Here is a 24,596-nt window from a genome sequence, read left to right on the forward strand (position 1 = left end):
TGTTTAATATATCTGCGGAAATCGAGGCGACAACTCCGTTTCATGGCCCCTTGATTGTCGCGCGTGACACATGTCTTTTTGCCTTATAAATAGGACCGAAGGGTCATTTCCTTTCTCTTTCCCTTCTTCCCCTTCTGCTTCGTCTTCCTCGCATCGCCCGACTTCAGAGCTCCGCCGCCACCGTCGACCTCTGCCTCAACCTTGGCCGCTGCATCAACCTGGGCGCACCAGAGCATCGCGGCAACCTTCCGCGTCTTCCACAGCTCCGGTAAACCTTCTATCCTTTCCCCCGCAGATCTGTTTTAGGGTTTCACAGTTCTTCAGTATTCATCGTCTGCTTCTTGCTCATGCGATAGATCTTTAGATGAATCCGCAAATCTTTATTCTATGCAATGATAGTCGTTTGACCTTCGCCTTCACTTATGCATCTCAAAACCATAGATCTATATGAACGTTTTGCTCATAGGTTCGGTACTGCTCCTTTTGAACCTCTAAGTATTTATCTCTTTTCTGAACTTGCTTCAGATCCAATGTTGTAAAGAAATCTTGTGAAACCTGTTTCTGCGTACTTGTCCATCTACAATCTCAGCTTTTCAATGCTTAGATTAGGCGGTTTAACCTTATAGAAAAAATTTCCAAACCGGTATATGCCATTAGTCCCCTTGTTGAACCGCCAGATGTTGGTTGCTTCATGAAACTCCGGTTCAGATAGTTCTGTCTCTGGTTTAACAGTGCACATACCAACGTACCTTGATCAAATGCATTTTTGAACCGGGATCTTCTACCTTGTAGATTCCATCATGGCCAAGCAAGTATATGAGTGCAATTGGGTTCCTTCGCGCGTCACAGAGGCTCAACTAGACGATTTAGTCCTGATTGGCGCTTTAGGCAGCAAAGATACCATCCATTGGAGGGCCCTGGCAAAGAATGCCCACCCACACCTCGAGAAGGAGAGGTTGTTGTTTTCATAGATCACTTAGCCCGGGGATTTAAGCCGCCCGATTCTAAATTTTACCGGGATGTTTTAGCCGATTTCCAACTCCATCCACAAGACACTAGCCCCAACTCCGTTACAAATATGTGTCACTTCCAAGTGCTCTGTGAGGTGTTCTTTCAAGAGGAGCCCACAGTGGAATTGTTCAGAGACCTTTTCCATCTAAACCGCCGTACTGAGTTTACTGATGGCTCTAATACGGAGTTGGGTGGCGTGGCGATTCAGAAAAGGAAAGAGGTCACATACCCTCACGCCAAGCTGCACAGCCACCCCAAAGAGTGGAATCAGACATGGTTCTACTGCAAAGACACCTCCCCTGCTGGTGAGAATCCCTTGCCTGGCTTTCGTCCGGAGCGGCTCAGCAATACACACCCTTTTCCTCAAAGATTGACTGCCCAGGAGAGAAGCAAATATGCTCCCCAACTGTTAAAGCTCAGAGCCTTTATGGCCAACGGTTTAACAGGGGTTGATCTCGCTCGCTGTTGGATATCATGGAGCATACTGCCCCTTAGTCAGCGCTTTGGTTTGATGTGCGAGTATACTGATAGTGTTGATGACCCACTGCGACATTCAAAAATCCAGCTCTCCGATGAAGAAATCACAGAGGCTGTGAATAAGATGCTGAATGAACCGGAACACGTCTGCGCTAGAACCGCCTTGCTTCCCTTCTGTGCCACCAACAAACCGCCAGCTGTAAGACTTTGATTTTTCTCTCTGCTGAATCTGTTATTGATATGTCTGGTCATTGTTTAATATCAGTGTCTGTGTAATCAGGGCAATGATCCGTTTTGGAGCAAAAAACTGCCGCAGGAGAAACCAGAAAAACCAGACAAACCGGAAAGAGCAACTCGGCAAAAGACTAAAGCTGTGAAGAAGACTGCCCACAGGAAAAGAACCACGGCATCTTCTAATCTGGCCCCTGATGATGATGTGGATAATCCGGACCTTGAGGTAGAGCTTGACTCACTTGGTTTATTTTTCATGCGTCTTATTGATGATGATATTTGTCAGGATGATGCCGAAGCCAGCCACGCGGATGCTGCAGAGGTAATTATTCTCTCTTCCGATTCAGAACCTTTTCCTTCACAAAAAATCTGTCAGGCAAACCGGAAAGTTAAATTTTCTCATCCTCTTGCTTATTTGGATCCTAAATTTCTTATGAAGACCCAACAACACGAAGCTCGTCGCACAACCCGGCACAGCGGCCAGGTAGTTACCTCCGCCGGTTTACCGAACAGTCCGATTCGGAAACGCCATTCAGAGGTCTCTAATTTGCTTGTCAGTGCTTGTCCTAAAGCGGGCTGCTTTTGTCAACCTCTTAATCCGTATGACTCCGATTACCAGGTTACTTCCCACTCATCTTCTAGCGAGTCATCGGCTACTCAGCTGCCACCGCTCAAAACGGTGCTTGGGTAAGCTATACTTATTGTGATATTTGCAGTACATCGCCTTAGAACATATGCTATATTTGATTTTGTTATTCTTCTCAGGGCCAAACCTAGGCCAAGCAAGAAGGCCCCCCTGGACAAAGCGGCCGAAGAAGATGCCGTTCTTGAGCCAGGCAAGACACCCGATCTTGAAGCGGCTATTCCTGAGGATATACCCAACGATCCACTGCAGCAAGATGATGATCTTATTGCTGAAGAGAGACCTACTGATGCCTCAAGTCCTGTCAATCAGCCCACATGCTCCACCCGGATTGAAAGCTCCACCGGTCCAGCAAAACCTACTGACAAGCCAACAGCTCCAGTGCAAACCGGCGGTACCAAGGATGATGAGGTTGTCATTACTGGCACTGGCCATACTGAGCCAAGCAATCTATCGTTTTATCCAAACATTCTGCCAAGGAAGAATTTGCTGCCTTTGGCAAAGGAAAGTGGAACGCTGATCTGATGACTTACACTGCTCTGAACGCCCAAGATATCCATTCCGGCTATCTGAACCGGCTGTATACCAGTCGCGACTATGAAGCCGGTCTGGTTAATATGATGAAAGATAAATATGAGGTAACTTCCATATGCTCCTTCCTATTTGTATGCTTCCATTCTTGCTGACTCTCCTAGCCCCCAAGGGCCGGTTTGTAATATTCTTTCAAACTGGGACTTAATAATATAAATCTTGATGCTTTGAAATTCGCTGATGTAGCCCCCAAGGGCCGGTTCAACTTAGCGTAGTTAAACCGGTACTTTAAGTAATTGAAATTGCCGCATCAGAATATATATGAGCAAATAGCCATTAGCCCCCAAGTGCCAAGTTGAATACTTGTATTGATCTTGGGACTTTGTAAGCAATTGAAAGATGAAGATCGAATATGCATTAGTCCCCAAGTGCTAAGTGCATAACTTGTTATGTGGTTGGTACTTGAATCCTTATACTGATTTGTTGAAGCATATATCTGTATGCATGCAGGCGGAGCTGAAGATGAAAGAAAACCAAGTCACCGATCTCCAAGAAAACCTGAAAACCCAACAGGCTGAAACCTCCAACGCAAAAGAGGAATTGGCCAGCGCTTTAAGCGCCATCGAACAGCTTAAGGAGAACTTCAAGAAGAAGCGGGCGGATTGGGCCACTGAAAAGTCCGCTTTGATCAAACGAGCAGAGGATGCCGAGGCTGCACTAAAACCAGTGGCGGATGAACTGACCAGCATAAAGCGGCACGAGCATGCCATGACTACTGCTATCTTTGGTAAGCCAGTTTGCCTTCTGAATTGGCTCTGCCTTCTTACAGAGTCGCCGGTTTATTAACCCTTTATGGTATTTCAGGGACACGCATTGGTCACTTGGGGTCAGATGTGCGGAAGAAATTGAAAGCCGCCTATACATTGGTTGAACAATTGTATACTGGTGCCCAGCGGATCATCTGTACCGCATCTCATAACAAACCGGCGCCCACTTTCATTCAAGATACTCTGATGAAACTGTCAGTGCTTCCTGCCCGGGTTGAAGAGCTGAAGAAATCTGCTGCTCGAACCGTGCAATCAATGCCTTAATCCGGGCAAAATCCTGGGTGCCGGATTTTGATCCTATTGAAGCGGCTCAGGGCTATCCCAGCTTGAAGGAAGACGGGTCAGAATTTGGTGAAGCGGATCTGCGAGCAATAAACCGGGAGGTATGCCCGCTAGCTTGTCAATTGGCTGAAGAAGCAGACTTATCTCATTATCAAGCCCAATATGACAGTCAGAACAAGCGAATAGCTGCACCAATCCATGAATCAGAAAATCTGATCCCTCCAATCCGTAAGCATACTTACGCTCCCGATACTGACCCGTCATTGCTGATCCATGATGAAGCTGTTTTTCAAGCATTAATGGGAATCGACTGGACAACTATGGATTTCCAGCCACTGGGTAGAGAAACGGAGGTTGAAGCGGCGCAGGATGACCCACAACCATTAGGCCAGGCTGGTAACCAAGCTTGAACCGGAAGCCGGTTTTAAAACTGCCTCTCCTTTGAGAAAAACAATTATATTATTATGGGCACCATGTTGCCTTGTAATAGGCTAGCTGATACTTTTGATGTTGATATGCCTTCGCGCATAATTTGTTCTTCCTGTGGTGATGAACTTTCCCAAAGCACTTTCTAAAATGAGAAATTCGTCAAGTGCCACCGCGGTTGTACCGTCAGGCGGAATATGATGTCTGCATATATGAAATCAAAACATCCAAAACAAAATTTTAAGTATATGATCAAATTTTTGAGATACATAATACCTGCCATCGTTGAGCGTGAAGTTGGCTTGGCCAATCTTGAAGCGGAGTTTTGCAAACCCACACTATTGAGGAGATAACAGCTCCTCTATATATATGACTCTGGTTTACCATGTAAACCGTGTCGGGTTATAATAAACATCGTGTTACTCCATAAAAGGATGTTAACAACAAGGATCAAACCGGGCAAATAGTCTCCGGATTGACGTGAACTGTGTTCCGTCAATTGATTGGTTAAAAAACTTTGTCGGTTTAAAAAATGCAATAAAAAGCAAAAAAACCCTTCAAAGAAAAGTGTGAAGCAAATGCAATGACAAAACCATTTGCCAAAAAAGGTTTATTTGAGCTGATCAAATGGCGTTACCATGGCCAAACACGACCAAGCTCCCGTTAGGTGTAACTATGGTTCTAGTCAGCCAGGTCCCCAAATGAAACCGTGGCATTTATGCCGACCAAATGGCATGGTCATGGTTCGGGTTCGACCAAGCCCCCAAGTGATGCTGTGGCCTTAGGCCGATCAAGAGGCATGACTGGTTCAGACATGACCAAGTCCCCAAGTGATCTGGTGGCTCTCGCCTATCAAGAGGTATGGTATTGGTTCGGACACGACCAAACCCCAAAGTGATATAACATGATGCTTTCAAAAAGCAAACTCAAGGGGTAAACCAGAGGCCGCTTTAGAGCAACTCCGTGTAACCTCACATGATGTAAAGAACAGATACCCCGCTTTAGCTGAGGTTTCGGTTTATTATATTTAATCATAATATATACATTGTCGTAATATGTACATAAGTATAGCCAATGGCTCAGTATAGTAAGGCCGGAGATGAGCTATGTTCCACGGCCTGTTGGTCTCCTCCTCTGATGTGCGTGAGTCTTTATGCTCTCGAATATCGATCAGATAGTATGACCCGTTGTGCAGATTCTTGCTAACCACGAAAGGCCCCTCCCAAGGTGGGGATAGCTTATGCATATCAGTTTGATCTTGGATGAGCCGAAGCACCAAATCTCCTTCCTGAAAGGTTCTGGTTCTGACTCGGCGACTGTGATAATGACGAAGATCCTGCTGGTAAATCGCCAACCGGGCGGCTGCGATGTCACGCTCTTCATCCAACCGGTCCAGAGCATCTTGTCGTGCCGTCTCGTTGTCTGCTTCAATATAAGCCGTCACACGAGGTGAATCATGACGGATATCACTGGGGAGAACCACCTCCGCTCCATAAACCATGAAGAACGGTGTGTATCCTGTTGATCTGTTGGGTGTTGTATTGATGCTCCATAACACAGATGGTAATTCTTCTACCCAACAACCCGGCGTTCTCTGCAAAGGAACCATGAGCCGGGGCTTGATGCCTCTCAAGATCTCTTGATTAGCTCTTTCTGCTTGACCATTGGACTGTGGGTGTGCCACTGATGAAACATCAAGCCGGATGTGCTCCCGTTCGCAGAACTCCTTCATGGCACCTTTGGACAAATTGGTACCATTATCTGTAATGATACTGTGCGGAAAGCCAAACCGGAAAATCACCTTTTTGATGAACTGAACCGCCGTGGCCGCATCACACTTGCTAACAGGTTCTGCCTCCACCCACTTTGTAAACTTGTCAACCGCCACCAGGAGGTGGGTCTTCTTATCTTTAGACCTTTTGAAAGGCCCAACCATATGCAGCCCCCAAGTCGCAAACGGCCAAGTAATTGGAATCATTCTAAATTCTTGAGCCGGTACATGAGCACGTCTTGAAAACCTTTGGCAACCATCACATCGTCTAACCAGATCCTCCGCATCAGCATGAGCAGTTAACCAATAGAAGCCATGGCGAAACGCTTTAGCCACCAGAGACTTTGAACCGGCGTGGTGACCACAATCTCCTTCGTGGATCTCACGCAAAATTTCACGGCCTTCTTCAGGAGACATGCAGCGTTGAAAAGCTCCTCATACACTGCAATGATGCAACTCGCCGTTGATGATAGCCATGGACTTGGATCGCCGAATTATCTACCGGGCTAGAATCTCATCCTCTAGCAACTCGCCCCGGTTCTTGTACGCCAGATAAGGAAGCGTCCAATCCGGAATAACATGAAGAGCTGCCACCAATTGAGCCTCCAGATCAGGAATAGCCAAATCCTCTTCACCAGGGATCTTGACCGACGGGTTGTGCAGCACATCCAGAAAAACATTGGGCGGGACCGGTTTGCGCTGAGAACCCAGCCGGCTTAAAGCGTCCGCCGCTTCATTTTTCCGCCGGTCCACGTGGTCCACCTGATAGCCTTTGAAATAACCTGCAACAATATCCACCTCACGACGATATGCTGCCATGAGTGGGTCCTTGGAGTCCCAAGTGCCAGACACCTGCTGAGCCACAAGGCCCGAGTCACCGAAGCACTTAACTCGACTTAGATTCATCTCCTTAGCCATCCGGAGACCATGGAGCAAGGCTTATTACTCAGTTGCATTGTTAGTAAAAGGGAACATTAAGCGGAGAACATAACAAAACTTATCACCTCGTGGGGAAGTTAATACGACTCCAGCCCCCGAGCCTTCCAATTGCCTGGATCCGTCAAAATGGATGGTCCAATACGTATGATCCGACTTTTCTTCAGGTGCTTGCATTTCCGTCCAATCATTGATGAAATCAACAAGTTCTTGAGACTTAACCACTATCCGAGGCACATACCTCAAACCGTACGGCCCCAACTCTATAGCCCACTTTGCAATCCGGCCAGTTGCTTCCCGGTTCTGGATGATATCTCCCAAAGGAGCAGAACTGACCACCGTAATTGGATGCCCTTGGAAATATTGTTTAAGCTTCCGGCTTGCCATAAAAACTCCACACACCAGCTTCTGCCAATGCGGATACCTTTGCTTGGACTCAATGAGCACCTCGCTGATATAATAGACCGGACGTTGAACCGGATGCTCCTTACCTGCCTCCTTTCGCTCTACCACAATAGCCACGCTGACCGCCCGAGCATTAGCAGCAACATATAGCAGCAACGGATCCTTGTCAATGGGAGCGGCGAGCACAGGCGGATTGGCCAATTGCCGTTTTAAGTCCTCAAATGCTTCATCAGCAGCAGAACTCCAGACAAACTGATCCGTCTTCTTCAACATCTGATACAAAGGGATTGCCTTCTCACCGAGGCGACTGATAAACCGGCTTAACGCGGCAATCCGGCCTGCCAGGCGCTGAATATCATTGATACACTTCGGTTTAGCGAGGGAGGTGATGGCTGTGATCTTCTCCGGATTAGCCTCAATTCCCCTATTGGACACCAAGAAGCCTAATAACTTGCCCGCCGGTACACCAAAGACGCATTTGTCCGGATTAAGCATCATCTTGTACGTCCTCAGGTTATCAAAAGTTTCCTTTAAATCACCAATCAGAGTCTCCTTCTCCCTGGATTTAACCACGATATCATCCACGTAGGCGTGTACATTACGGCCAATCTGTTTATGTAGACAATTTTGCACACAACGTTGATAAATTGCCTGGGCACTCTTGAGCCCAAAGGGCATAGACACATAGCAGAAGGCTCCAAAGGGAGTTATGAATGCCGTTTGCTCCTGGTCCTTAACTGCCATTTTGATCTGATGATAGCCAGAATATGCATCCAAAAAACTTAGACGCTCACAACTCGTCGTAGCATCAATAATTTGATCAATACGGGGGAGGGCAAAAGGATCTGCTGGAAAAGCTTTATTAAGATCTGTGTAATCCACACACATGCGCCAGGTACCGTTTTTCTTGAGGACCAGCACCGGATTGGCAAGCCACTCAGGGTGAAAAACTTCAACAATAAAGCCAGCTGCTAAGAGCCTGGCTACCTCTTCTCCAATCGCCTTGCGTCTTTCTTCGTTAAACCGACGGAGGAACTGTTTCACCGGTTTATATTTAGGATCCACATTAAGTGTGTGCTCAGCGAGTTGCCTCGGTACACCTGGCATGTCAGAGGGCTTCCATGCAAAAATGTCCCGATTCTCACGGATGAACTCGATGAGCGCGCTTTCCTATTTCGGATCCAAGTTGGCACTGATGCTGAACTGCTTGGACGAATCGCTAGGTACGAAGTCAACAAGCTTAGTTTCTGCTGCCGATTTGAACTTCAGGGCCGGATCATGCTCCGTAGTTGGCTTCTTCAACGGAGTCATGTCCGCCGGATCAACATTGTCTTTATAATACTTCAACTCCTCGGTGGCACAGATCGACTCTGCATAGGCCGCATCTCCTTCCTCACACTCCAAAGCGATTTTGCGGCTTCCGTGAACTGTTATTGTCCCCTTGTGACCCGGCATCTTGAGCTGCAAATACACATAACAGGGCTGAGCCATAAACTTGGCGTAGGCCGGTCGCCCAAATAGGGCATGATATGGACTTTGGATTTTCACCACTTCAAACGTCAATGTCTCCGACCTGGAATCATGATCATCCCCAAAGGCCACTTCCAGAGCTATCTTACCAACGGGATATGCTGATCTGCCAGGCACTACACCATGGAATACTGTATTAGACGGTTTGAGATTCTTATCTGTTAGTCCCATACGATGGAAGGTCTCATAGTACAGGATGTTAATGATGCTCCCTCCATCCATGAGCACCTTGGTGAACTTGTAACCTCCCACCTGAGGCGCCACCACCAGAGCCAACTGACCTGGATTATCGACCTGGGGAGGGTGATCTTCTCTGCTCCATATGATTGGCTGTTCAGACCAACGTAGATAACGGGGTATGGCCGGTTCAACAGAGTTGACCGCCCACCTCTGAACCTTCCGGTCTCGCTTGTCCGAGCTACTGGTGAAGACATGGTACTGCCCATTACTCAACTACTTTGGGTTGCTCTGGTAACCTGACTGTTGCTGCTGTTGGTTGTAACCACCCTGGTTGTTCTGACTATTTTGACCATTATGTTCGCCCGGATTACCATTGAATCCTGAACCGGAACTTCCTCCACCGTAACCCGGCCCGGATCCTGAGCCACCGCCAGATTCGTGATCATACTAGAAATTATTAGAATTCTTGAACTCCTGCATAATAAAGCAATCCTTCCAAAGGTGGGTTGCTGACGCCTCCTTCGTCCCATGTCTTGAACAGGGCTGGCTTAGCAGATAGTTTAGGCGGTTTGGGTTACGGTTGGGTGCTCCATTACGATTTTTCGGTCTACCCTTGCGCCGTTGGCCATTATCCTGTGCATTGGTATTAGCCACAAAGTCCATGTTACCATCCGCTTTACGCTTGCCTCCACCACCATTGCCTGCCCAGTGATGCTGCTAACCTTTGGAGCTGTTGTTCTTCTTCCCCTTCCCTGTCTTGTCATCATCAGATTCGGGATCCTTGGTACTATCAGAATCAGCATATTTCACCAAAGCGGCCATGAGGGTCCCCATGTCGGTGCAATGACGCTTCATCCATCCCAACTTCAGCTTCAGGGACCCAAACTGGCAGTTGCCTTCTAGGGTTAATAATGCGGTGTCAGCGTTGACGCGGTCTGAGGAGTGCAACACTTGTGAAACCCGGCGCACCCAATGAGTCATCAATTCTCCTTCCTCCTGGACGCATGCAGCTAAGTCCACTATCGACATAGGCTGTTTACAGGTATCCTTGAAATTGCTGATAAACCGGGCTCGTAATTGGGCCCATGAACTGATAGAATTAGCCGGCAAGCTTTTTAACCAAGTACAGGCCGTTCCTTTAAGCATCATGGTGAAGTATTTCGCACACGCCGTGTCATCCACATCAAGCATCTCCATGGCCATCTCATAGCTCTCCACCCATGTCTCTGGAGGTTGATCTGCCGTGTAATTTGGTACCTTGCGCGGGCCTTTGAAATCCTTGGGCAGGCGCACGTTGCGTAAAGCGGGGATAAGGTAAGGCACCTCCAAAGAACTAGAAGTAATACCAGGTTCAGTCAAGGTGGTTGGACGAACCGGCGTGAGCTGCCAAGCCTGATGCTGTGTGGCTAACTCGGCCTCCCTGCGCGCGCGGGCCCGGTCCACTACTCCCTGAGCGTTATCAGCACCACCCGCCGGGTTGTTGTCACGGGGTGCTCCACGTCGTTCATTACTCGACACTGCTGGTTCATCCATATGTCTGCTATAGCTCTGGCTTGGACGGGGGGTCGAGTGGATCCGGTCGCGGCTGTACGAGTACGCTTCCTGTTGGGCCAAAGCTGTCCTCAGAAGTTCCTTGACCCGTCGCGTCTCTACTGCCTGTGGCGAGTCACCTTCAATTGGAATGGCCTCCAGCCGTACAGCAGCGGCAACAAGATTGTCCATTGGGTTGGAGTAGTGACCCGGAGGTGTTAAAGCAGCCTGAGGTATAACGGTGTTTTGATGAGGCGGGTCCATCTGACGAGGCTGAACCGGTGCGCCGGCCCCGGGAGCTTCAGCCCGGTTTCCCTCCATCGGATTGCCGGTTCCTACTCCTGGAGTGTTGAAAAGGTCTTTGGCCTCAAAAACCGGAGGCAAATGGGATCGGTACTTCCTCCTCATGACTTCCTGTGACGCACTCTGGTCCAACATGAGCCTGTAGGCTTGTGCGTCTAAAGCGGCCCGCTCCGTGGCCATCCTGGTGTCCTCGGCTGCCAGATCTGCCTTGGCCTGGGTGATCTGTTCCTTCACTTTTGCAATCTCGGCGTTGTGAACGCCCTGATCCCCCGGGTTAGCCTCCGCCATAAGCACAGCCAATGCATCAAATAGCTCTGATAGAACTTGAGCCGGCGGGCGCACAGGGCCTCCTGCCCCGGCAACCGTTGCCGCTGCTGAACCGGAGGTCGTTGCCGCAGCGGTCGAAGAATGAAGCGCTGCTTGTGTGCGAGTCATGAATATTCCAACCCGGTTGGGCAGATCATAGGGGTCCAGAATACTGTCGCCATCGGAACAGCCCCCAATCCGGCCATCTTGTAGCTGATAAAGAGATTCGGTTTCTCCGGTCGATGACTCATCATCGGAACAAACGACGGCATCGCCGCGAGATTCCGATCTATCCTCATAACTTCTGCCGTGGATGACTCCCACGAAGGCACGCTTCATGGCCGGTTTAACCCGGGCGGATCGCGCACGCTAAGCCGTCTCGACGAGGTCGGTGCAGATGTCCGGCTCAGGGCCCGGTTCACCGATCTTGCCAATGAAAACGTGAATGCTACCAAAGGGGACCCGGTACCCGTACTCAATTGAGCCGGCCTCGGGGCCCCAGCCTGCGTCGTTGATGTAGAGCTTGCCGCGACGACTCTTAGTCATCCGGCCTACAGCGTAGCCCTCGAGTCATTCAAAGCGGCCCTCCAAGAACCGGAAACCATCGTGCGATAGCCCCACGGTGGGCACCAACTGTCGTGGTTTTGTCACGGCAGATGTCCTAGAGAAAGGACTTAGTCGTGGAGCCATCGCGACGGGTTAGCTTGAAGGGGTTAAAGCGGACACAGGGACGCAAGGGAGTTTATACTAGTTCGGCCCCTTCAATGAAGGTAAAAGCCTACGTCTAGTTGTGATGGAATTGATGGGGTTTCGATGACTAGGGAGCAAGTAAGCTTCGCCTATGTCTCGAGTTGTTGTCTGTTGTCCTTAAACCGCCGCCGGGTCGTCCCCTTATATACACGGGTGACACCCGTCGCTCCACAGAGTCCCAACACCGGTCGATATTCGTATTCGGGTTGGTCTCTCCTTATTCCTAACTTACAATACAAGCTTACATACAACTTCTGGTTTACAGCTAAAAGTCTTGAACCGGCTACGGGCCTTAGGCCCTCATCTGCCTTCTTGAGCTTTATCACTTCTGGAACTACTGATGAAGTTGACCCGGCCCAGATAGGCCGGTTTACGCCCAGCAGTAATATCCTCAACACTTGGCATGGAAGGCAAGCTTGGCGATACGGATATGCAGATCTCCTACCATTGTAACCGACTTTGTGTAACCCTAACCCTCTCCGGTGTCTATATAAATCGGAGGGTTTTAGTCCGTAGGACAACATACAGAACAACAATCATACCATAGGCTAGCTTCTAGGGTTTAGCCTCTCCGATCTCGTGGTAGATCTACTCTTATACTACCCATATCATCAATATTAATCAAACAGGACGTAGGGTTTTACCTCCATCGAGAGGGCCCGAACCTGGGTAAAACTTCGTGTCCCTTGCCTCCTGTTACCATCCGGCCTAGACGCACAGTTCGGGACCCCCTACCCGAGATCCGCCGGTTTTGACACCGACACTCCCCAAGGACATCTCTACAAAGAATCAGAAGCAGTAGAAGAGAAAACATCATCCACTCGACCATGAAGATGTGCCTACTCGACTTCCTTGAAGACACTCGACCACCTTGAAGATGAGAAGCCCTCCACTCTGCAACGGTCGTGACTTAAACCATAGCTTTATGGGCATTTATAACACTTTATTGTAGACGTTACCAGTAACGCCCCACCTTTATGAACATTGAACCCTGTGTAACGGAGGGGAGCTGGGGTCCCGGTGCACTCTATATAAGCCACCCCCTCCTTTGGGACAAGGGTTCGCACTTTTGTAAACTCACACACACATATAATCCAGTCGACCGCCTCAGGGCACCGAGATGTAGGGTTGTTACTTCCTCCGAGAAGGGCCTGAACTCGTAAAACTCGTGTGTACAACTACTCCATAGCTAGGATCTTGCCTCCTCATACCTACCCCCCATTCTACTGTCATTCTTAGATCCACGACACCCCAAGCCTAATCCGAATTGGGAGTGGGGCCGGCCCCCTTTCCTTCCTCCCTCTCTCCTCCTTCCTTCCTCTCCTACTCCTACTTGGAAGGGCTCCTACTTCTACTAGGAAAGGGGGGAATCCTACTCCCGGAGGGAGTAGGACTCCCCCAAGGCGCACCATAGAGAGGGCCGGCCCTCCCCCTCCTCCACTCCTTTATATACGGGGAGGGGGGCACCCCATGGACACACAAGTTGATCAGTTCATCTTTTAGCCGTGTGCGGTGCCCCCCTCCACCATAATCCACCTCGGTTATATCGTACCGGTGCTTAGGCGAAGCCCTGTTCCGGTAGCAACATCATCACCGTCATAACGTTGTCGTGCTGACGAAACTCTCCCACGAAGCTCTACTGGATCGTGAGTTCGCGGGACGTCACCGAGCTGAACGTGTGCAGATCGTGGAGGTGACGTACGTTCGGTACTAGGATCGGTCGATCGTGAAGACGTACGACTACATCGATCAACCGCATTGTCATAACGCTTCCGCTTACGGTCTACAAGGGTATGTGGACAACACTCTTCCCCTCTCGTTGCTATGCATCACCATGATCTTGCGTGTGCGTAGGAATTTTTTTGAAATTACTACGTTCCCCAATAGGTCAGACTTGCGTTCAAACTCTTGAGCTCTACCAGCCTGTCGTTGCTTTAGGTCGTGTATTAGGTCCCTTTCCCTCTTGTTGTTTAACTTCCCCCATAGGTCCTTTCCATCACGTCCATCTCTTATATGTTTCTCCTTGTTTGGGCTACACACTTCATCGCGATTAGGACCGCGCCCACCACCAGTGCGGAAGTCGACCAACAGGGTAAATTCGTGGCAGAGGTTCCGCTTAGTAGGTATATCTCGAATAGTAGCATGCCCTAGCCACCACAGTCACCATCTCCAATCCATGAACTCCCCTTGTTGTTATTGTTGCTCATAGCTCCCCCGCGGGAGTTACTCTTTTGTGCTCTACTATGCCTTGGGAAAGCATGAAACCACTCTCCCCATTTGCTGGAGAGTCGACTAGCGGCTCACAAACTCCATCGACATGTAACAGTCTCCCACATTCAGAACAGAAGTAAGGGATCCATTCGTAGCAGAAGTCAACCCACGTCCAGACTCGATCTTTTTGTCAAGATTCAAGCCAGAAACGATGCACCTCATACACGGAAATTTTTGCACAACCACGAAGATATTTCGCTCGTGCCATTCCACCTTTATCAACATCAGCTCAAACCACTTCCCTTAGCCAGTTCCCAAGAGTTCTACCAAATCACACCGCTTGTGCAATGGGAGATCAGCCTTCCTAACCCATGCCTCAATAGTATCGAAGACCATCTCCAACGGCCGAATATTTCCTTCGTAATCCTTGATGACTATAACATTGAAATTGAACTACCATGGTCCATTACTCAACACGTGTTTCCAACCACCTTCACTTCCAAGCCGAACCATAAATATGTTACTCCCTATATCCTTCAACTGTGCTTCAAGATGCACCCCAAGCCCTCTGCATGATTCTCTCTAGTGCATGTATATTGAGCGGGGTGCGGCGAGCACACTTTGCCCACCACCGACCACCTCGCAACATGGGCTTGCTCCGAGGCTGGTTCTTCAAAGATTAGTCCCTCTTGTTCTTCCTGTGTCAAGATCATCTCACCTAGATGCCAGAGAGGCTTTTTGCTTCCTCCGAGAATTTCCCAGTAGCTGGAGATTGGGAGGATTCCCTGCCTTCATGTTCGGTGTGGGCAACTTTTTTGGGGTCGCAGCGCCTCTGCTTCCTCTCTAATCTTCCATGGCTTCTCCATAGCATATACACACTCCTGCCACTGATCCGCCCTAGAATCAGCATTGTCGCTGACTCACGGGCTATCGGAGTAGACACCACCCCCATAGAGAAACCTTAGCGCAAATTTGCCCTCATGATCGCCTTCCCTGTCGCCCGAGGGTTTTCCGCATGGTGGGCCCGTGCTACTAGGCTAGTAGCTAGGATCTCCAAGTATATTTAGTTACATCGTGCATGTATGTGTGTGTAATGGTCTTTCCGGTCATGGCAAGTGGTATTTGAAGCGGATTGCTTAGAGTGGTTCACCTCTGGGACTCGCGCAGATTTTTGCGCTCTCCGATAGCGCCAATTCTTTCCGAGATTGAAGGGCTAACCTCATCGTTTCATTCTTTCTTTATTCAACATATATCGAGAAATTTCAACTTCTCGACCCACCTGTGTGCAAAACTTGCACGCACACCGGAGGTGACGAGTTGCTGGATGGCCTCCCCCTGGCTTCCTGACGACTAGCTTGATGGCTCATCATGTAGGGGGCCATTGAGGCTTGAATAAATTAAAAGCATTTAATTTCCTGCACAAAAAAAAACAGCGTACGCACACGAGAGCCGATGGGCCGACCGCTAGGAGCGACGCGACGATGAAGAGATTTGGAGCCAGTGTCCACCAAATTACCTACAGAAAATGTTGGCAGCTCCAGAGAAAATTCCGTAGCAACCAGCAGGAGAACGTGGCGACTGACCATCCACACGCAGGTAAGCGGAGAGGAAAAGCCAAAAGAAAAATAAATCTCTCCACAAAAGCCCCGAGGCCACGAGTACCTCGCAATTCTGTGGTGTTCACGAGTCCACAGCCATATCCTCCCACTCACTCGTTTTCTGGTGTGTGTGTGTGTGTAAGGCTAGAGCAAGCGAGCGAGCGAGAGAGACTGAGAGAATTGAGAGAAGATGAAGATGGCTTGCCCTGCCCAATCCATGCTCTCCGCAAGCAGCTGCGTGCTCCTCAGGAGCAGCAAGCCCCAGCAGGCCACGATTCCTCGAGGAGGAGGGGGCATCACCGGCGGCAACAGGTTCTTGACGCTGTCCTGCAATGCTTCTTCGTCTCCGGACGACTCCGAGTGCAACGACGTGGAGTGCGCCCCGGAGAAGGAGGTACGGGACATATCTAGCTACTCGTGTCTTGCTGTTGTTGCTGCTGCTGCTGCTGTTATCTGAACTTGGATATGCCTGCGGCGTAGGTCGGGAGCCTGAGCGTGGAGTGGCTGGCGGAGGAGAGGACCAAGGTCGTGGGGACCTTCCCTCCCAAGAAGAAAGGATGGACCGGCCTCGTCGAGAAGGACACCGCCGGCCAGACCAACATCTACTCCATCGAGGTACGCGCAACCTACTCCTACTACCTATTCCATTCTTGTCAAGGGCCTTGTCTTCCTCCTTCTCGGCATCCCAATCTGACGGCGTAATCGCGCGCGCGCAGCCGGCGGTGTACGTGGCGGAGAGCGCCATCAGCTCCGGCACGGCGGGGACGTCGTCCGATGGGTCCGAGAACACCGCGGCGCTCACGGGCGGGCTGGCCCTCATCTTCGTCGCCGGGGCGGCGTCCATCCTCATCCAGGTGAGCAAGAACCAGCCGCCCGTGCAGACCCAATACTCCGGCCCGCCTCTCAGCTACTACGTCGCCAAGTTCCAGCCGGCCGCCGCGGCATTCTCGGTCCAGTCGAGCCCCCCCGTTGTGGAACCGGCCGCGCCCGAGGAGGCGCCTTCTGATTCATCCACCTTAGAGGCTGAACCTTCGGCAACCGCGGAGCAGCCGTCGTCGTGAGCTGATAATGATATACACGGTGAGCGTGAGACGGAAATAATCGAAGCATAAATTTGATGTGGACGACGGGCACGAGCTTGTGTGTTAGCAATTCGATACAACGCTAGAGTTTGGAGAGTTTGAGGTGCCGTTCTTCACTCATGAGTGAAGCCTACTCTTTATTTTGTATACGCGGTCTATGCCGGGTGGTTGGCTTGGCGTTCAGTTACTTATCTTGCATACCAGTTGCAATCATGTTACAACATCTCCACGAAAATATACTCCAGTTTTTTAGCAACCGGCAACTATTGCCAGTATATATATTCAGAAGGAATAATGATACAGGTATAACATTAGTCAGCAGGGCTCAGGTGGTGATTCGTTTTCACAGTCTGAAAGCCAACCTTTTTTTTCTTGAAGGTGCATGGCAGTAGTTCTAGTCGTTGCACAGAGCATCAAGAACCACACACTACGAAGAACAAAAACTCAGGAAACAAGAAAAGGAAATACAACCCACACTAAACAGTAGCCTCCTTGAACATTGGCACACTGCTATTTCATCTCTGTCTCGGGGGAGCATCTCTTTCCTTCAAAAGACTGCCTATTTCTCTCTTTCTAAAGATTCCAAGCGACGTAAACAGCCGAGGTGATCTGCGTGCGTGTAGTTGGGTTGTTGCGTAGACTCCAAACCCTCTTCCACCAACCCTTAATAGTTATTGAGGTAGAAGCAACATTAGTAGCCTCAGGAGCACTTGTTGAAAGGAGAACCAAACCTCGTGGGCAAAAGGGCAGCTCAAAGAAAGATGGGCAGCCGACTAGATGATCTGATCATAGAACGTGCACTTCTCGGTGTGTGGCCATCCCCTCATGGCAAGCCTACCAGCCGTCCCGATTTTGTTCTGGACAATAACCAGAGGTGGAATTTAACCTTCGGCTCGGCCCTGCCCTTCCACACAGAGAGCAGTTGCGGCTCAGAATTGCGGCCTAAAAACTAAGCCTTGTAGGAGGTGGCAGCGGAGAACCTCCACCGAATGGAGTCGGGGACAACAGAGAGCACTATGTGTTGGAGCAGCTCCCACAACTTGACAAATTGGTCGAGCAGCTCTTCAGAAGCAATCCTCTCCAGGCCCTTCATCCAGCGGCCACGATCAAGTGCCTCCTTTACAGTTAAATTTTTCCGTCGAGCCATGACGAACAGATCAGGAGCAATATTGAGTGGAGTAATGCCTTCCAACCAACGACCATACTAGAAATGCACAAGCTGCCCATTTCCCAGAGAGATCTCAGTGCAGGCCGAGGAACACAGCTTATCAGTGCGATCTCAAGGGATGGGGGTGCCCGACCAAGGCCAAGGGATGGAACTCCATTCAAGCCGCGTCTTTGTGCCAAGGATTTTGTGCCTACCACTTGATAGGGGCGAAGGTGTCCCGTCTTTTGATGAGATGGTGACTATCGTTTATGGTGGAGTAGACTTTCACGATCCGACTACGAACGTGCGAGGACGTCGCGCCTTAGTAATCGCTAAACCAACTCCGAGAGGTTATTGACCACGTCGGAGCACGATCAACCTGACCACGAGGGTCTATTTCCTGCGAGCAAACGAAGAACAAGCAAGAAACTGAAATTGCAATCTGAATATTGCGAATAAAAGAGGAAAGCTTTATTGATCAAGTGGGGTTCTGTGATGCCTTGGTCTGGTCGTTGAACACAAATGAAGTACGCGAAGTTGCAGCTATGGCGAACTTTTAATCTAAACAAAACCCCAAAGTCTAAACGATGCCCTAAGGGTTGTATATATGGAGGAAAGAGGGGGGAATTTCGTGGCCCTTGGAGGAGGGGTCCGAAACCAACCCTAACTATTGTTTCCCCACACATACGGACTCTAAAAATAACCTATAATTAAGTATTTCAAAATTATATGTGTCTGGCCCAAAAATAAGGTGACGCGGCACGTAGAATAGCCTCTGGACGAAATTTATGGAGTGGCATCTTGTATATTTCGTCCAAGGCTTCATGCACTCATTATGGTGGCTTCAAAGTCCTGGAATCATCACTTGTAACTCCGTTTTTGTTCCCCTTGTGCATGCCATCATCTTCATGCTTGAACTTGCTCCAAGGTTCATCTTTCTTGTCCAACCTAGGCCCTTCATTTGTAAGCAAAACAAATGTATCCAATTTAGGCAGTATCATATTCTCATGAGCATTAGAATCGTTACCAAGAAACAGAAGTACCTGGTAATTCAATCAGCGTGCGCGACCTCTAGTAATTGGTCCAGTATGTATAGCAGCAAGTGTTGGGGATCGTTGCAGAAATTAAAATTTTCCACGCATCACCAAGATCAATCTATGGAGTAACTAGCAATGAGAGAGAGGGGAGTGCATCTTCATACCCTTGAAGATCGCGAGTCGGAAGCGTTGCAAGACCGCGGTTGGAGGAGTCGTACACGTAGCGATTCAGATCGCGGCCGAATCCGATCTAAGCACCGAACAACGGTGCCTCCGCGTTCAACACACGTGCAGCCCGGTGACGTCTCCCGCGCCTTGATCCAGCAAGGAGGAGGGAGAGGTTGAGGAAGAAGGCTCCAACAACAGCACGACGGTGTGGTGGTGATGGAGTGGCAGTTCTCTGGCAAGGCTTCGCCAAGCTCACGCGGAGGAGGAGAGGTGTTGGGGAGGGGAGGGGCTGCGCCTTGGATGTGGTGCTGCAGCCCCCCCTTCGCCCCTCTATTTATAGGGAGAAGGGGGAAGGGGGGCCGTCCCCTCTAGATGAGATCTAGAGGGGGAGCGGCCAAGGGGGAGGGGGCTTGCCCCCCAAGCAAGGGTGCCCCCCCTTTAGGGTTCCCCCCAAACCCTAGGCGCATGGGCCCTAGGGTGGGATGGCGCCCAGCCCACTAGGGGCTGGTTCCCTTCCACCTACAGCCCATAAGGTCCTCCGGGGCAGGTGGACCCTCCCGGTGGACCCCCGGAACCCCTCCGGTGGTCCCGGTACAATACCGGCATACCCCCCGAATATTTCCGGTGACCGTATGATGAGTTCCCATATATAAATCTTCACCTCCGGACTATTCCGGAAGTCCTCGTGACGTCCAGGATCTCATCCGGGACTCCGAACAACATTCGGTAATCACATACAAATCTTCCTAATAACCCTAGCGTCATCGAACCTTAAGTGTGTAGACCCTACGGGTTCGGGAACCATGCAAACATAACCGAGACAACTCTCCGGCCAATAACCAACAGCGGGATCTGGATACCTATGTTGGCTCCCACATGTTCCACGATGATCTCATCAGATGAACCATGATGTCGAGGACTCAAGCAATCCCGTATACAATTCCCTTTGTCAATCGGTACGTTACTTGCCCGAGATTCGATCGTCGGTATACCGATACCTCGTTCAATCTCGTTACGGCAAGTCTCTTTACTCGTTCCATAACACATCATTCCGTGACCAACCCCTTAGTCACATTGAGCTCATTACGATGATGTCTTACCGAGTGGGCCCAGAGATACCTCTCCGTCATACGGAGTGACAAATCCCAGTCTCGATTCGTGCCAACCCAATAGACACTTTCGGAGATACCCGTAGCACACCTTTATAGCCACCCAGTTACGTTGTGACGTTTGGCACACCCAAAGTATTCCTACAGTATTCAGGAGTTGCATAATCTCATGGTCTAAGGAAAAGATACTTGACATTAGAAAAGCTTTAGCAGACGAACTACACGATCTTGTGCTAGGCTTAGGATTGGGTCTTGTCCATCACATCATTCTTCTAATGATGTGATCCCGTTATCAATGACATCCAATGTCCATGGTCAGGAAACTGTGACCATCTATTGATCAACGAGCTAGTCAAGTAGAGGCTCACTAGGGGCATGTTGTGGTCTATGTATTCACACATGTATTACGATTTCCGGATAACACAATTATAGCATGAACAATAGACAATTATTATGAACAAGGAAATATAATAATACCATTTTATTATTGCCTCTAGGGCATATTTCCAACAGCAGGGGTTGTGGGTGTAACAATGGTATTGGTGTCCTCATCATCCTCCCCTTCTTGAAATGAAGTCGTCCTCGACGGAAGCTCATCTTCCTCACCCTAATAAGACTTCAAATCTGCACTGTTAAAAGTGGGACTAACCCCAAAATCTGCAGGCAGCTCAAGTTTATATGCATTATCATTTATTGTCTCTAACACCTTAAAAGGACCATCAGCACGTGGCATTAGCTTTGATTTGCGCAAATTATAAAATCTATTCTTACGCAAATGTAACCGAACAAGATCTCCAGGTGCAAACACAACATGTTTTCTACCCTTATCTCTAGCAAGTTTATATTTAGCATTCATGCGCTCAGTGTTTTCCTTAGTTAACTCATGCATTTTTAAAATCAATTCAGCACATAGTTTAGCATCAAAATTAAACTTCTTCGAAGATGGAAGAGGCAACAAATCAATAGGTGCACGAGGTAGGAAACCATACACAATTTCAAATGGGCACATCTTAGTAGTAGAATGCAATGAACGATTATAAGCAAATTTAATATGAGGCAAGCATTCTTCCCACATTTTCTTATTATTCTTCAAAACAGCCCTAAGCATAGTAGACAATGTTCTATTGACTACTACAGTTTGTTCATCGGTTTGGGGTTGACAAGTAGTACTAAAAAGCAGTTTAGTCCCCAACTTAGCCCATAAACATCTCCAAAAGTGGCTAAGAAATTTAGTATCACTATCTGAAACAATAGTATTTGTTGGGGAACGTAGTATTTCAAAAAAATTCCTACGATCACGCAAGATCCATCTAGGAGAAGCATAACAACGAGCGGGGAGAGTGTGTCCATGTACCCTTGTATACCGAAAGCAGAAGCGTTTAGTAACACGGTTGATGTAGTCGAACGTCTTCATGATCCAACCGATCCAAGTACCGAACGTATGGCACCTCCGTGTTCAGCATACGTTCAACATGATGACGTCACTCGAGCTCTTGATCCAGCTGAGTACGAGGGAGATTTCCGTCAGCAGGACGGCGTGGCAACGGTGATGATGAAGTTACCGGCGCAGGGCTTCGCTTAAGCACTATGACGATATGACCGAGGTGTTAACTGTGGAGGGAGGCACCACACACGGCTAGAAACAATTGATGTGTGTTCTAGGGGTTCCCTCCCCACGTATATAAACGAGGGAGAGGGAGGGAGGCAGCCTAGGGCGCGCCCAAGTAGGAGGAATCCTACTTGGGCACCCTAGTCTAATTCGCCCCCCCCCCTTTACCATATTTGGACAAGGGGGGAAGGAAGGAGGGGGTAGGGGAAGGAAGTAGGAGTCCTACTTCATACTTTCCTTTTCCTCCTCTCCTTTTCCTTTCTCCCCACGTGGCTGGCCCTATAGGGGGCGCACTAGCCCCTTGTGGGCTGGTGTGTTCCCTTACTTGGCCCATTAAGCCCATATATTTGCCTTGGGTTGCCCGGAACACCTTCCTGTGACTCGGTATCACCCGGAACACGTCCTGTGTCCGAATATAGCCTTTCAATATATGGATCTTTACCTCTCGACCACTTCGAGACTCCTCGTCATGTCCGTGATCTCATCCGGGACTCCGAACAAACTTCGGTACATCAAATCACATAACTCATAATACAAATCGTCATTGAACGTTAAGCATGTGGACCCTACGGGTTCGAGAACTATGTAGACATGACCGAGACACATCTCCGGTCAATAACCAATAGCGGAACCTGGATGCTCATATTGGCTCCTACATATTCTACGAAGATCTTTATCGGTCAAACCACATAACAACATACGTTGTTCCCTTTGTCATCGGTATGTTACTTGCCCGAGATTCGACCGTCGGTATCATCATACCTAGTTCAATTTCATTACCGACAAGTCTCTTTACTCATTCTATAATGCATCATCCCACAACTAACTCACTAGTCACATTGCTTGCAAGGCTTATAGTGATGTGCATTACCGAGAGGGCCCACTCTCCGATACACAGAGTAACAAATCCTAATCTAGATCTATGCCAACCCAACAAACAGCTTCGGAGACATCTGTAGAGCATCTTTATAATCACCCAGTTACGTTGTGACATTTGATAGCACACAAGGTGTTCCTCCGGCATTCGGGAGTTGCATAATCTCATAGTCAAAGGAACATGTATAAGTCATGATGAAAGCAATAGCAATAAAACTAACGATCATTATGCTAAGCTAACGGATGGGTCTTGTCCATCACATCATTCTCTAATGATGCGATCATGTTCATCAAATGACAACACATGTATATGGTTAGGAAACATAACCATCTTTGATTAACGAGCTAGTCAAGTAGAGGCATACTAGGGACACTCTGTTTTGTCTATGTATTGACACATGTACTAAGTTCTGGTTAATACAATTCTAGCATGGATAATAAACATTTATCATGATATAAGGAAATATAAATAACAACTTTATTATTTCCTCTAGGGCATATTTCCTTCAGTCTCCCACTTGCACTAGAGTCGCTAATCTAGTTCACATCGTCATGTGATTTAAAACAAATAGTTTAGATCTTTATGTGATTAGTTCTCATAGTTCACATCGCCATGTGACCAACACCCAAAGGGTTTACTAGAGTCAATAATCTAGTTCACATCGCCATGTGATTAACACCCAAAGAGCACTAAGGTGTGATCATGGTTTGCTTGTGAGAGAAGTTTAGTCAACGGGTCTGTCACATTCAGAGTCGTATGTATTTTGCAAATTTTTTATGTCTATAATGCTCTGCATGGAGCTACTCTAGCTAATTGCTCCCACTTTCAATATGTATCCAGATTCAGACTTAGAGTCGTTCGGATCGGTGTAAAAGCTTGCATCGGCGCAACTCTTTACGACGAACTCTTTATCACCTCCATAACCGAGAAATATCTTCTTAGTCTTCTAAGGATAATTTTGACCGTTGTCCAGTGATCCACTCATGGATCAATATCATACCCCCTTGCCAAATTCGTGGCAAGGTACACAATAGGTTTGGTATACAGCATAGCATACTTTATAGAACCTATGGCTGAGGCATAGGGAATGACTTCCATTCTCTTTCTATTTTCTGTCGTGGTCGTGTTTTGAGTCTTACTCAACTTTACACCTTGCAATACAGATCCTTTTTTGACTGTTCCATTTTGAACTACTTGAAAATATTGTCAAGGTATGTACTCATTGAAAAAACTTATCAAACGTCTTGATCTATCTCTATAGATCTTGATGCCCAATATGTAAGCAGCTTCACCGAGGTCTTTCTTCGAAAAACTCCTTTCAAACACTCATTTATGCTTTCTAGAAAATTCTACAACATTTCTGATCAACAATATGTCATTCACATATACTTATCAAAAAGGCTGTAGTGCTCCCACTAACTTTCTTGTAAATACAGGCTTCACCACAAGTCTGTATAAAACTATATGCTTTGATCAACTTATCAAATCCTATATTCCAACTCCGAGAGGCTTGCACCAGTCCATAGATGGATCGCTGGAGCTTGCACAATTTGTTAGCACCTTTAGGATTGACAAAACCTTCTGGTTGTATCATATACAACTCTTCTTTAATAAATCCA

General features: G+C 48.5%; 1 protein-coding gene across 1 annotated transcript; it reads left to right on the forward strand.

Moving 5' to 3' along the window:
- Positions 1 to 16,045: 16,045 nt before the first annotated feature.
- Positions 16,046 to 17,282, forward strand: LOC125521579 (proline-rich family protein). Its single transcript, XM_048686642.2, has 3 exons — positions 16,046 to 16,342; positions 16,429 to 16,563; positions 16,665 to 17,282. Exons 1-3 carry the CDS (start codon positions 16,139 to 16,141, stop codon positions 17,007 to 17,009), a joined length of 684 nt encoding a protein of 227 aa, XP_048542599.2. The 5' UTR covers positions 16,046 to 16,138; the 3' UTR covers positions 17,010 to 17,282.
- Positions 17,283 to 24,596: the final 7,314 nt, after the last annotated feature.

This window comes from Triticum urartu, chromosome 1A (genome assembly GCF_056163025.1).
Source record: "Triticum urartu cultivar PI428250 chromosome 1A, HENAU_Tu73, whole genome shotgun sequence".
Lineage (NCBI taxonomy): Eukaryota > Viridiplantae > Streptophyta > Magnoliopsida > Poales > Poaceae > Triticum > Triticum urartu.

What these genes read in the sequence shown, in the direction of transcription:
- LOC125521579 (XM_048686642.2), top strand. Translation starts at nt 16,139, where the DNA reads ATGAAGATGGCTTGCCCTGCCCAATCCATGCTCTCCGCAAGCAGCTGC. An exon ending in AGTGCGCCCCGGAGAAGGAG is followed by an intron (nt 16,343 to 16,428) that starts GTACGGGACATA and finishes CCTGCGGCGTAG; the next exon opens with GTCGGGAGCCTGAGCGTGGA. An exon ending in CCAACATCTACTCCATCGAG is followed by an intron (nt 16,564 to 16,664) that starts GTACGCGCAACC and finishes GCGCGCGCGCAG; the next exon opens with CCGGCGGTGTACGTGGCGGA.